A 14,606-nucleotide genomic window follows, 5' to 3' on the forward strand; every position below is an offset into this window, starting at 1 on the left:
TGGTGGCAGCGAGCGTCGGGCTCCCTCCCGGCGATCCGACACAAGTAACCCCCGAAGCAGCCATGCCCCGAGAGCACCTGTGTCATGCGGAAGGTTAGGACGCCGTGACGCCGCGCTAACCACTGGCGGAACACTGGACGAACAGCCTCGATCGTCCTCAGGCCGGCAGTTGGTGTTGCCAGCCGAGTTTCCCACAACTCCATTGCGGCTACCCGCACCTCCTCAGTGCGTGCCTGGCTTGCCGGTTCCCCGGACACTAGGCCTATTATTTCTTCATTTGGTTCATATATTTCATTATTTTCCATAATTTTAATTATTATTATTATTTGAGAATCAATAATTAATCAACGAATAATCCTATTTTCATTAAATATACCATCCTCTATAGAATGATATCAAAATTTACCTCCTTCTGAACATTCTTATAATGAACTTCCTATTTTAAGAAATTTCTAATATGGCAGATTATATGTAATGGATTTAAACCCCATTTATAAAGGAATATCCTTTTTTTAGAAATGGCAACCTGATCTAATTTAAATTACCAAAATAGAGCTTCTCCATTAATAGAACAAATTATTTGAAAAAAAAGATTTCAGAAATAATAAATAAAATTATTCCTCACCGTAAACCTTTTGATACTATAATAGTATGTTTTCCTTGGAATGTTCTTTCTCGACAAATATCTCGTCATCATTGAAATATAGTTAATAATACGATAATATATCCAATAAATAATAAGTTTATATTAAAATTATGAAATCTTTTTACTAAACCAGTTACTAAGGTTATTACTCCAATAGCTCCTGTTAAGGGTCAAGGTCTATAGTCAACTAAGTGATAAGGATGATTATGATTAGACATTAATTTACTTCTCTAGAATAAAGAGTTCTTAAAATAGAAATTACATAAGATTGAATAATTGCTACGGCAGATTCAAGAATTAATAATAAAATTTGAACAATAATTAAAATAATTAATAAATAATTAAGTATTTTAATACCTGTATTACTTAATAAAGTTAAAAGTAAATGACCTGCAATTATATTAGCTGTTAATCGAACTGCTAAAGTTCCAGGTCGAATAATATTACTAATAGTTTCAATTAGTACTATAAAAGGTATTAAAATAGTTGGTGTTCCCTGAGGAATTATATGAATAAATATATGTTGTGTATTATTTAATCATTATAAATCTTAATCATAATGTTAAAGATAATGAAAGGGATATATTAAGATGACTTGTTCTAGTAAAAATATATGGGAATAAACCTAAAAAAATATTAAATAAAATAAAAAAGAATAATGAAATAAAAATAAAAGTTGATCCATTAATTCTATTTGGTCCTAATAAAGTTTTAAATTCATTATGAAGTTTATTAGAAATAAAATTTCATAATAAATAATGACGATTAGGAAAAAATCAGAAAGATAAAGGAATAAATAATAATCCAATAAATGTTCTAATTCAATTAAATGGGAAATTAAATAAATTTGTTGAAGGATCAAAAATTGAAAAAAGATTATTTATCATTTTCAAAAAAATTTTTTGAAATTATTTTTCTTATTTTTTTTTAAATTAAAATTATTTTTATAATTAAAAATAAAATAATTTATAATTATTAAACTAATAAAAATAGAAATAAAAAATAATAATGAAATTATTCAATTGATAGGTATTATTTGAGGAATGTGGTGTGAGTGGTGATGGTGGTGGTAGTGGTTGTCAACGAGTGGTTATGATTGTTCTATGTAAAACTTCATTTAATTAGCTATTATTTTTGTGCAAAGTTACATTTTGGTATATTGACAAGAACAAACATAAAAAGTATTCGGGTGAATTGGGAATCTCCCTTTTTTGAAGTTGGTTGAAAATGAGAACATCCTTTTTTTTGAGATTGGTTGAAAAGAAATGCAACGATCAGGAATCTCACTTCTGACATCAATTTAAAAAGTTTTTGCTTGTAACTATTACAGTATAATTAATTTTTGACCAACAAAAACAAACTTTCTCAATTTTCTCCGGATTCCATAATCGAAACCTAACCAAACTTTCACCAAATTATCCTTGAAGTGTATCCTTTCAAATAAAAAAAGAATCATCAAAATCGGTTGGCGCGACATTGAGTTATTCGGCTATTAGTCGCGCACATGCATAATGCAAATTTAAGACTTATGTGATTTTCTCATGGATACCATTGTCAGACATGGACAAAAAAAAAATATGACCATTCGGGAAGCTATACCTTTTAAATAAAAAAAAAAATATTAAAATTGGTTCACCCAGTTAAAAGTTATGAGGTAACAAACATAAAAAAAAAAAAAAAAATACAGTCGAATTGATAACCTCCTTTTCTTACAGAAGTCGGTTAAAAAAGGATTATTATTCATTATAAGAATGTTCAGAAGGAGGTAAATTTTGATATCATTCTATAGAGGATGGTATATTTAATGAAAATAGGATTATTCGTTGATTAATTATTGATTCTCAAATAATAATAATAATTAAAATTATGGAAAATAATGAAATATATGAACCAAATGAAGAAATAATAGGCCTAGTGTCCGGGGAACCGGCAAGCCAGGCACGCACTGAGGAGGTGCGGGTAGCCGCAATGGAGTTGTGGGAAACTCGGCTGGCAACACCAACTGCCGGCCTGAGGACGATCGAGGCTGTTCGTCCAGTGTTCCGCCAGTGGTTAGCGCGGCGTCACGGCGTCCTAACCTTCCGCATGACACAGGTGCTCTCGGGGCATGGCTGCTTCGGGGGTTACTTGTGTCGGATCGCCGGGAGGGAGCCCGACGCTCGCTGCCACCACTGCGACGACTGCCTCGATGAGACGGCCCAGCACACGTTGGAGGTGTGCTCAGCCTGGGCGTCTCAACGTCGCGCTTTGCGCGACGTCATAGGGGACGACCTTTCCCTGCCGGCCGTGGTCAAGGCTATGGCCGGCAGCGAGACGTCGTGGGATGCGGTCTCATCCTTCTGCGAGGCAGTGGTGCTCGAGAAGGAGTCGGCGGAACGGGCGAGGGAGGCTTTTGCCGAAGTCGCCATCCGCCGTAAGAGACCGGGTCGCCGGAGGGCGGCACACGATCGCCGCCTTCCGCCCTAATGTGCCAGAGGGCGGTCAGCTTGGGGAAGCTGGCCGCCTACCAACCTGGCCCGAGTAGGCGCGCGCAGGTTGCTCCCGCGCGCTACTCCGAGCAGGCCGTCGAGGGTGCCCACACACACTTGACTCCGCGACGTGCCTAGCAGGCTCCCGCCGCCGCGTTTCGTGGACGATTCTAGTCCCCGCGTCTCGCGGTCAGTGGCGGTCGAGGAGGAGCACCGTGAGGTTTTAGTGGGTATTGGGATTGGCCTTCAGCCGGTCCATGAGTCCCACATAACCCGCTCGAGTCCCCACTCGGGCCGGTATCCGTAAAAGGATTTCCTCACGTTAAAAAAAAAAAAAAAAAAATGTCAGGTTAGGTTGGGGTGCTTGGTCGGATGACCTCCTCGTGTGTTCACCCGCTGTTGGCCCTTTCTCGAATGCTTGTCGTTCGGGGGGGACGAACAGTGTTGCGGACCGGTGCACCCTGGGCGGCGAGTAATTGGTGCCTACAGGATTCGTCCTTGGGTAATGATTGCTCGCTGGCTAATAATCCGGCGTGGTTCTTCGCGTGTCCTCTGTCATGCAGAGGTCACAGTGTGAGGAACCGGAGGGCGTGCGTGGTGTGTACTCACCCTACCGCCACGCAGGTGCAGTGATGTGCCAGCGCCGAAAATATCGGAACTCCACTCTTGGTTGCGGTCATGTCTCGTAATCAGGAATGGAACTGAGGGCCTTGCCTTTACCGGCCGGGCTGCGAGGAAGAAAACCTCTATAAAAAATTACCCCAACCCAAGCGGCGAAGCAGCGCGAGGGGTTCATGGCTGATGGGGAGATCAGTCGCTACTGCTGGTCCCGCCAGGGTACCGGCCGACACCCTGGCGTAATAGGCTTATCCGAGTACAGGGGGCACTGCTCGGATGGACCGTTTTTCCCCCACACTCGTGGGAACAAAATGGAAAATGTTAAATTAAAAACCCAAAATGATGACGTAGGGAGGCCCGAGGAGGGCGGTGATCTGTTGTTGCCCGAGATGGGCGGAGTAGTAGTTGTGCCCGAGAAAGGCGTAGGGAGTACTTTGCTCGAAAGGGGCAAAAGTCCGGCACTTGTGCCAATATGAGGGGGGTTGAAGGATGCGCGAGTCGTGTTAGAGCGTCTGGACCATGAGGAGGTTGCCTCTATTATAAGAGATAGGTCCAGGTCGTCACTTTCGTCGCGAGGCCGTTTCTGTGCGGCTTCCGAGTCAGACGCCGATGGCGTGATGTCTGTTGGGTCGAACGGCTCCAATGCTATCGAGGGGGCTAAAGCGCAGTTCCGAAAGGACAGAAAGAGGCGCCATCACAGGAAGAGTAACTCTGAATCCTCGGATGCGGATGGGGAGACAGAGACAAGCCGAAAGCGAAGGTTGCTTCGGCCAGAGGGAGTCGTGGTCGTACCAAATATTCCTGATGAGAATATAGGGCTAGCTGCTGGAAAGAAGGCGCTAAACGATGCCAAGCGCGAGGAGCGCCGGCTGAGGGCGGAGGAGGAAGTTGCTGAAATCTCCGCGGCGATACAAACTAGAGCAAGTTCTAGGCTCTCGGATGTGCCCCTGGAACTTTGCGGTGAGGAGCACATGGTCTCCGACTTGCGTAGCCAAGTATCTGATAGCTTGGCTATAATCAATAGAGTCGCCTGCAAGTCGGGGAATCTGAAGGGCACATTTACTAGGGCCCTTAAAGACGCTGCCGGAGTTATCTCTTCTGCCGTTAATACTCTGGCAAAGAGGACGGCATCAGAGGAAGTGGATATCCTCAAGGCAACAAACTCGCGACTGCAGTCGGAGTTGGTGGAGTTGCGGAAGGAGTTTGCCCTTTTGAGAGCGGAGTTGGAGCGGTCTAGAGCATCGGACTTGCGACCCACTCCCACGGAGTCTATTGCTGTGGAGGACATAGTGGGCACTATGGTCTCCACCAGGCTGGAAGCCTTTAAAGATCGGCTACCACCGGAGAGAAATCTGCGACCTCCGCTAGCGGCGGACAAGCGCAAGGTGGATAGCCCAAAGCAGGCGCAAGTGGACCCTGTCGCATCCACTTTGATGGCGCCGGCTAATCCGGCACCAAAGGAGCAAAGGTCTAAAAAGGCCAAGAAGAAGAAAGGCCCGGTAAAGACCGCATCTACTGAGCCTCGACCTCTGCCACCCGCTCCGGCTGATATGTCCGAGGGCTGGACTGTAGTAGCCCGGAAGGGGGCCAAGAAGAGAAAGCCAGCTCCTAAGCCGAAAGCGCAAAAGGCTAAAGCGCAAAAGGAGCCAAAGTTGCGTCGTCCTAGATCGCAAGTTGTGACGATTAAGTTGCAGCCAGCCGTCGCCGACAAGATGTCGTATAGCGATGTCCTTACCCGGGTCAATGAAAGTATAAAGTTGGAAGACCTGGGTATAGAGGACCTGAGATTCCGTGTTGCGTCTACTGGCTCTAGAATGCTAGGCGCTAGAATGCCTGGCGCCAACACTGCTGAGAAGGCGGATGCGCTAGCTGAGAAGTTGCGTGGGGTTTTCAGCCCCGAAGAGGTCCAGGTGTCGAGGCCAGTGAAATGTGCGGAATTGAGGGTGTTTGGCCTCGATGACTCCGCCACTGCTGAGGACATGACGGCGGCAATAAGCCGAGTTTCCGGCTGTGCTGCGGGTAATATAAAAGTCGGAGAGATCCGACAGGACCGGGCCGGTCTAGGAACAGTATGGGTCCGATGTCCTGTCGGCGCAGCGCAGAAGATTAGCGGGGCGAGACTACTTGTTGGCTTCGTCTCTGCTGGAGTGAGGCTGTTGATGCCCCGTGCGCAACGTTGTTTCCGTTGCCACGAAGTGGGCCACATGGCTGCGAAGTGCAGTAGCCAGGTGGACCGCAGCAAACAGTGTTTCCAGTGTGGCCAGACCGGGCATCAGCAGAGATCGTGTTCGGCAGAGCCTCATTGTCCGGTGTGTGAGGCGGCGCAAACGCCCGCTAATCACATGTTGGGGAATGCTGCCTGTGGAAAGGCTAGCACCAATAACGGTGGAAAGCGCAGACGAGTGCCGGCAATATCGGCCAGGTCTAATATCCCAGCTGGGCCTGAGGAGGTGCAACACATGGAAGACCAATAATGGCTCTCCGCGTGTTGCATGCGAACATTAACCACTGTGCTAGGGCCCAGGACTTATTGGTCCAAAGCCTGGCGCAGTGGTCTATCCAGGTGGCGGTTGTTTCGGAGCCCTACAGCGTTCCCGACAGAGACAACTGGGTAGCCGACAACACCGGGGTGGTGACTATTATCACCCAGGTCGCCGCGGGCTCCCCGCCTTTCTCACGTGTAGAGAGAGGTGTGGGATGCGTCGCCGCACTTGTCGGCAACCTAGTTGTCGTAGAGGTCTACTTTTCCCCCAATCGAACTCTCGCGGAGTTTGAAGAGTTCCTTATACGATTGGGGGAAATGGTAGAGCGATTTCGTCCGGCGGAGATGTTGGTGGCCGGCGATCTCAACGCGAAGTCCAGCGTGTGGGGCTTCGCAACGACGGATGTGCGTGGTGTGACGCTGTCGGAGTGGGTTGTTGCCACCGGTTTGTCTGTGCTCAACCGAGCGACCAAGAACACGTGTGTGCGAAGGCTGGGCGGATCCGTCGTGGACGTTTCGGTCGCGAGCCCGGCCCTAGCATGTCGTGTTCGGGGCTGGCGAGTGCTGGATGATGTGGAGACTCTCTCGGATCACCTCTACATCTTGTACGAGATCTCCATACATCCTGCGGTGCCACCAGCCCCCAGTCCAAACTCGCGAGAGTACGGACCGCGGTGGCAACTGGGTCGTCTCGACAGGGAGTTGTTGGAGGAGGCCGCGATAGTGAAATCCTGGTGGCCCCAGAGCTTGGCGTCTGCAGAAGACGCCGCATCCTGGGCGCAGGGGGCGCTGACGCGTATCTGTGACGCGTCAATGCCCCGTTCCGGGCGCCGCCCTCAACGGCGGCAAGTGTACTGGTGGTCGTGGGAGATCGCGCAACTGCGTAACACCTGCGTTGCGGCGAGACGCCAGTACAGCCACTATCGCAGACGGGTACAGAAGGTGCAGGAGGAGGAAGACCGACTGTACCGCGTCTATGTCGAGGCGAGAACGCAGCTGCAGGAGGAGATCGGTCGTGTGAAAGGCGAGTCGCACGACCGGTTGATCGCGGGGATAGACTTAGACCCGTACGGCACACCTTACCGAATGGTGCTCGGTAAGTTAGTAGCTCGGTAGCCAGGAGGCTACAACACCATTTGGAGGGGACAGGTCCGGACCTCTCGGACCACCAGTATGGCTTCCGTCGGGGGCGATCGACGGTGGATGCCATACTGGAGGTAAAGACCTATGCGCAGGATGCGGTGGCCCGAGGCAATGGAGTCTTGGCGGTGTCTTTAGACATCGCCAACGCCTTCAACTCCCTGCCATGGCCCTGCATAAAGGAGGCACTGTTATACTATCGTGTGCCTCCATACCTGCGCCGCGTCATCGGGGCTTACCTGTCCGGTAGGTCTGTGACCTTTCCAGCTCCTGGAGGAGGTTGGAAGGAGTTCGTTGTGTCGGCCGGTGTTCCACAAGGATCGGTGCTGGGTCCGATCCTCTGGAACATCGGATACGACTGGGTGCTGCGGGGCGGCACCCTGAGGGGGATAAAGGTCCTCTGTTACGCCGATGACACGCTGGTCTTGGCGCAGCAGTGGACCTATCGAGAGGCGGCGGTCCTCGCGACTGCTGGAGTTGTGGAGGTAGTCGGCCGCATAAAGCGGCTGGGCTTGGAAGTCTCCCTCAACAAGTCCGAGGCAATCTACTTCCATGCTCCTCGAAAGGGCCCACCGGCAGATGCCCACATCGTCGTCGGTGGCGTCAAAATTGACGTTGCCCGGAGCATGAAGTACCTCGGACTTGTTCTGGATGGTCGGTGGAGTTTTCGGGGCCGCTTTACATCTTTGGCCCGCTCCAGTTTTCCCCGCTCGGATTCAGTTGAAACTGGTGTCGATCGTTCGGGCTTTGAGGGGCCTTCAAGGTGGTATACAACCCGCGGGAATGCGCGGGAAGGTGCGGGCGGTAAGTGGAAAAAACCGATTTTTTCAGTTTTCCCCGCTCGGATTCAGTTGAAACTGGTGTCGATCGTTCGGGCTTCGAGGGGCCTTCAAGGTGGTATACAACCCGCGGGAATGCGCGGGAAGGTGCCGGCGGTTAGTGGAGAAAACCGATTTTTTCAGTTTTCCCCGCTCGGATTCAGTTGAAACTGGTATCGATCGTTCGGGCTCCGAGGGGCCTTCAAGGTGGTATACAACCCGAAGTTGGAAGGTGAAGGTGCGGGCGGTAAGTGGCGAAAACCGATTTTTTCACTTTTCCCCGCTCGGATTCAGTTGAAACTGGTGTCGATCGTTCGGGCTTCGAGGGGCCTTCAAGGTGGTATACAACCCGCGGGAATGCGCGGGAAGGTGCCGGCGGTTAGTGGCGAAAACCGATTTTTTCAGTTTTCCCCGCTCGGATTCAGTTGAAACTGGTGTCGATCGTTCGGGCTCCGAGGGGCCTTCAAGGTGGTATACAACCCGAAGTTGGAAGGTGAAGGTGCGGGCGGTAAGTGGCGAAAACCGATTTTTTCACTTTTCCCCGCTCGGATTCAGTTGAAACTGGTGTCGATCGTTCGGGCTCCGAGGGGCCTTCAAGGTGGTATACAACCCGCGGGAATGCGCGGGAAGGTGCGGGCGGTAAGTGGCGTAAACCGATTTTTTTAGTTTTCCCCGCTCGGATTCAGTTGAAACTGGTGTCGATGGCGGTAAGTGGCGAAAACCGATTTTTTCAGTTTTCCCCGCTCGGATTCAGTTGAAACTGGTGTCGATCGTTCGGGCTCCGAGAGGCCTTCAAGGTGGTATACAACCCGAGGGAATGCGCGGGAAGGTGCGGGCGGTAAGTGGAAAAAACCGATTTTTTCAGTTTTCCCCGCTCGGATTCAGTTGAAACTGGTGTCGATCGTTCGGGCTTCGAGGGGCCTTCAAGGTGGTATACAACCCGCGGGAATGCGCGGGAAGGTGCCGGCGGTTAGTGGCGAAAACCGATTTTTTCAGTTTTCCCCGCTCGGATTCAGTTGAAACTGGTGTCGATCGTTCGGGCTCCGAGGGGCCTTCAAGGTGGTATACAACCCGCGGGAATGCGCGGGAAGGTGCGGGCGGTAAGTGGCAAAAACCGATTTTTTCAGTTTTCCCCGCTCGGATTCAGTTGAAACTGGTGTCGATCGTTCGGGCTCCGAGGGGCCTTCAAGGTGGTATACAACCCGCGGGAATGCGCGGGAAGGTGCGGGCGGTTAGTGGCGAAAACCGATTTTTTCAGTTTTCCCCGCTCGGATTCAGTTGAAACTGGTGTCGATCGTTCGGGCTCCGAGGGGCCTTCAAGGTGGTATACAACCCGCGGGAATGCGCGGGAAGGTGCGGGCGGTAAGTGGAAAAAACCGATTTTTCCAGTTTTCCCCGCTCGGATTCAGTTGATACTGGTGTCGATGGCGGTAAGTGGCGAAAACCGATTTTTTCAGTTTTCCCCGCTCGGATTCAGTTGAAATCTAAAGTCGATGTCTAAAGACACCGCCAAGACTCCATTGCCTCGGGCCACCGCATCCTGCGCATAGGACTTTACCTCCAGTATGGCATCCACCGTCGATCGCCCCCTACGGAAGCCATACTGGTGGTCCGAGAGGTCCGGACCTGTCCCCTCCAAATGGTGTTGTAGCCTCCTGGCTACAACACGCTCAAGGAGCTTGGCGATCTCGCTCAAGAGCACGATGGGCCTGTAGGCGGAGGCTGAATCCGCCGGGCGACCCTCCTTCTTGATGAGGACTAACCTGCCTGTCTTCCACCGCTGTGGAATTATGGCTTGAGCCAGACAGGCAGTGAATAGTCCTCGCACTCTGGGCCCTAAGGTGTTGAGGGCCAGAGTTAGCGCCCGGCCGGGAATGCCATCGAAGCCCGGGGCGGTGCTCTTGAGCCGAGATCGGCGAACAGCTTCTTCGAGCTCCTCCTCCTCCACCGGTGGTGTGACGCTGTCCTCGTCGTCCTCCTATTCCTCCTCACGCGCTGCAGGGCGGGCCATACTGGGTGGTGCAAAACTGGCCCGCTGCGGGAATAGCGACGACAGAACCCCTCAGAGTACGTCCGGTTGGAGTGTCTGCGTCAGTGGTGGTGCCCAAGCCCGTAACCTACCGAGCACCATTCGGTAAGGTGTGCCGTACGGGTCTAAGTCTATCCCCGCGATCAACCGGTCGTGCGACTCGCCTTTCACACGACCGATCTCCTCCTGCAGCTGCGTTCTCGCCTCGACATAGACGCGGTACAGTCGGTCTTCCTCCTCCTGCACCTTCTGTACCCGTCTGCGATAGTGGCTGTACTGGCGTCTCGCCGCAACGCAGGTGTTACGCAGTTGCGCGATCTCCCACGACCACCAGTACACTTGCCGCCGTTGAGGGCGGCGCCCGGAACGGGGCATTGACGCGTCACAGATACGCGTCAGCGCCCCCTGCGCCCAGGATGCGGCGTCTTCTGCAGACGCCAAGCTCTGGGGCCACCAGGATTTCACTATCGCGGCCTCCTCCAACAACTCCCTGTCGAGACGACCCAGTTGCCACCGCGGTCCGTACTCTCGCGAGTTTGGAGTGGGGGCTGGTGGCACCGCAGGATGTATGGAGATCTCGTACAAGATGTAGAGGTGATCCGAGAGAGTCTCCACATCATCCAGCACTCGCCAGCCCCGAACACGACATGCTAGGGCCGGGCTCGCGACCGAAACGTCCACGACGGATCCGCCCAGCCTTCGCACACACGTGTTCTTGGTCGCTCGGTTGAGCACAGACAAACCGGTGGCAACAACCCACTCCGACAGCGTCACACCACGCACATCCGTCGTTGCGAAGCCCCACACGCTGGACTTCGCGTTGAGATCGCCGGCCACCAACATCTCCGCCGGACGAAATCGCTCTACCATTTCCCCCAATCGTATAAGGAACTCTTCAAACTCCGCGAGAGTTCGATTGGGGGAAAAGTAGACCTCTACGACAACTAGGTTGCCGACAAGTGCGGCGACGCATCCCACACCTCTCTCTACACGTGAGAAAGGCGGGGAGCCCGCGGCGACCTGGGTGATAATAGTCACCACCCCGGTGTTGTCGGCTACCCAGTTGTCTCTGTCGGGAACGCTGTAGGGCTCCGAAACAACCGCCACCTGGATAGACCACTGCGCCAGGCTTTGGACCAATAAGTCCTGGGCCCTAGCACAGTGGTTAATGTTCGCATGCAACACGCGGAGAGCCATTATTGGTCTTCCATGTGTTGCACCTCCTCAGGCCCAGCTGGGATATTAGACCTGGCCGATATTGCCGGCACTCGTCTGCGCTTTCCACCGTTATTGGTGCTAGCCTTTCCACAGGCAGCATTCCCCAACATGTGATTAGCGGGCGTTTGCGCCGCCTCACACACCGGACAATGAGGCTCTGCCGAACACGATCTCTGCTGATGCCCGGTCTGGCCACACTGGAAACACTGTTTGCTGCGGTCCACCTGGCTACTGCACTTCGCAGCCATGTGGCCCACTTCGTGGCAACGGAAACAACGTTGCGCACGGGGCATCAACAGCCTCACTCCAGCAGAGACGAAGCCAACAAGTAGTCTCGCCCCGCTAATCTTCTGCGCTGCGCCGACTGGACATCGGACCCATACTGTTCCTAGACCGGCCCGGTCCTGTCGGATCTCTCCGACTTTTATATTACCCGCAGCACAGCCGGAAACTCGGCTTATTGCCGCCGTCATGTCCTCAGCAGTGGCGGAGTCATCGAGGCCAAACACCCTCAATTCCGCACATTTCACTGGCCTCGACACCTGGACCTCTTCGGGGCTGAGAACCCCACGCAACTTCTCAGCTAGCGCATCCGCCTTCTCAGCAGTGTTGGCGCCAGGCATTCTAGCGCCTAGCATTCTAGAGCCAGTAGACGCAACACGGAATCTCAGGTCCTCTATACCCAGGTCTTCCAACTTTATACTTTCCTTGACCCGGGTAAGGACATCGCTATACGACATCTTGTCGGCGACGGCTGGCTGCAACTTAATCGTCACAACTTGCGATCTAGGACGACGCAACTTTGGCTCCTTTTGCGCTTTAGCCTTTTGCGCTTTCGGCTTAGGAGCTGGCTTTCTCTTCTTGGCCCCCTTCCGGGCTACTACAGTCCAGCCCTCGGACATATCAGCCGGAGCGGGTGGCAGAGGTCGAGGCTCAGTAGATGCGGTCTTTACCGGGCCTTTCTTCTTCTTGGCCTTTTTAGACCTTTGCTCCTTTGGTGCCGGATTAGCCGGCGCCATCAAAGTGGATGCGACAGGGTCCACTTGCGCCTGCTTTGGGCTATCCACCTTGCGCTTGTCCGCCGCTAGCGGAGGTCGCAGATTTCTCTCCGGTGGTAGCCGATCTTTAAAGGCTTCCAGCCTGGTGGAGACCATAGTGCCCACTATGTCCTCCACAGCAATAGACTCCGTGGGAGTGGGTCGCAAGTCCGATGCTCTAGACCGCTCCAACTCCGCTCTCAAAAGGGCAAACTCCTTCCGCAACTCCACCAACTCCGACTGCAGTCGCGAGTTTGTTGCCTTGAGGATATCCACTTCCTCTGATGCCGTCCTCTTTGCCAGAGTATTAACGGCAGAAGAGATAACTCCGGCAGCGTCTTTAAGGGCCCTAGTAAATGTGCCCTTCAGATTCCCCGACTTGCAGGCGACTCTATTGATTATAGCCAAGCTATCAGATACTTGGCTACGCAAGTCGGAGACCATGTGCTCCTCACCGCAAAGTTCCAGGGGCACATCCGAGAGCCTAGAACTTGCTCTAGTTTGTATCGCCGCGGAGATTTCAGCAACTTCCTCCTCCGCCCTCAGCCGGCGCTCCTCGCGCTTGGCATCGTTTAGCGCCTTCTTTCCAGCAGCTAGCCCTATATTCTCATCAGGAATATTTGGTACGACCACGACTCCCTCTGGCCGAAGCAACCTTCGCTTTCGGCTTGTCTCTGTCTCCCCATCCGCATCCGAGGATTCAGAGTTACTCTTCCTGTGATGGCGCCTCTTTCTGTCCTTTCGGAACTGCGCTTTAGCCCCCTCGATAGCATTGGAGCCGTTCGACCCAACAGACATCACGCCATCGGCGTCTGACTCGGAAGCCGCACAGAAACGGCCTCGCGACGAAAGTGACGACCTGGACCTATCTCTTATAATAGAGGCAACCTCCTCATGGTCCAGACGCTCTAACACGACTCGCGCATCCTTCAACCCCCCTCATATTGGCACAAGTGCCGGACTTTTGCCCCTTTCGAGCAAAGTACTCCCTACGCCTTTCTCGGGCACAACTACTACTCCGCCCATCTCGGGCAACAACAGATCACCGCCCTCCTCGGGCCTCCCTACGTCATCATTTTGGGTTTTTAATTTAACATTTTCCATTTTGTTCCCACGAGTGTGGGGGAAAAACGGTCCATCCGAGCAGTGCCCCCTGTACTCGGATAAGCCTATTACGCCAGGGTGTCGGCCGGTACCCTGGCGGGACCAGCAGTAGCGACTGATCTCCCCATCAGCCATGAACCCCTCGCGCTGCTTCGCCGCTTGGGTTGGGGTAATTTTTTATAGAGGTTTTCTTCCTCGCAGCCCGGCCGGTAAAGGCAAGGCCCTCAGTTCCATTCCTGATTACGAGACATGACCGCAACCAAGAGTGGAGTTCCGATATTTTCGGCGCTGGCACATCACTGCACCTGCGTGGCGGTAGGGTGAGTACACACCACGCACGCCCTCCGGTTCCTCACACTGTGACCTCTGCATGACAGAGGACACGCGAAGAACCACGCCGGATTATTAGCCAGCGAGCAATCATTACCCAAGGACGAATCCTGTAGGCACCAATTACTCGCCGCCCAGGGTGCACCGGTCCGCAACACTGTTCGTCCCCCCCGAACGACAAGCATTCGAGAAAGGGCCAACAGCGGGTGAACACACGAGGAGGTCATCCGACCAAGCACCCCAACCTAACCTGACATTTTTTTTTTTTTTTTTTTAACGTGAGGAAATCCTTTTACGGATACCGGCCCGAGTGGGGACTCGAGCGGGTTATGTGGGACTCATGGACCGGCTGAAGGCCAATCCCAATACCCACTAAAACCTCACGGTGCTCCTCCTCGACCGCCACTGACCGCGAGACGCGGGGACTAGAATCGTCCACGAAACGCGGCGGCGGGAGCCTGCTAGGCACGTCGCGGAGTCAAGTGTGTGTGGGCACCCTCGACGGCCTGCTCGGAGTAGCGCGCGGGAGCAACCTGCGCGCGCCTACTCGGGCTAGGTTGGTAGGCGGCCAGCTTCCCCAAGCTGACCGCCCTCTGGCACATTAGGGCGGAAGGCGGCGATCGTGTGCCGCCCTCCGGCGACCCGGTCTCTTACGGCGGATGGCGACTTCGGCAAAAGCCTCCCTCGCCCGTTCCGCCGACTCCTTCTCGAGCACC

The 14,606-nt window shown here is 52.8% G+C and overlaps 2 protein-coding genes across 2 annotated transcripts; one reads left to right on the forward strand and one right to left on the reverse strand.

The window, feature by feature from the left end:
- Window positions 1-4,349: 4,349 nt before the first annotated feature.
- LOC146526619 (uncharacterized) lies at window positions 4,350-6,206 on the forward strand. Its single transcript, XM_085206911.1, has one exon. The coding sequence runs from the start codon at window positions 4,350-4,352 to the stop codon at window positions 6,204-6,206; it is 1,857 nt and encodes a 618-aa protein (XP_085063037.1).
- Window positions 6,207-11,397: 5,191 nt separating this feature from the next.
- Window positions 11,398-13,254, reverse strand: LOC146526620 (uncharacterized). The gene has a single exon (XM_085206912.1). The coding sequence runs from the start codon at window positions 13,252-13,254 to the stop codon at window positions 11,398-11,400; it is 1,857 nt and encodes a 618-aa protein (XP_085063038.1).
- Window positions 13,255-14,606: the final 1,352 nt, after the last annotated feature.

This window comes from Heliconius melpomene, unplaced genomic scaffold (assembly GCF_056956725.1).
Source record: "Heliconius melpomene rosina isolate 202511_hmr_F unplaced genomic scaffold, ASM5695672v1 ptg000039l, whole genome shotgun sequence".
Classification (NCBI taxonomy): domain Eukaryota; kingdom Metazoa; phylum Arthropoda; class Insecta; order Lepidoptera; family Nymphalidae; genus Heliconius; species Heliconius melpomene.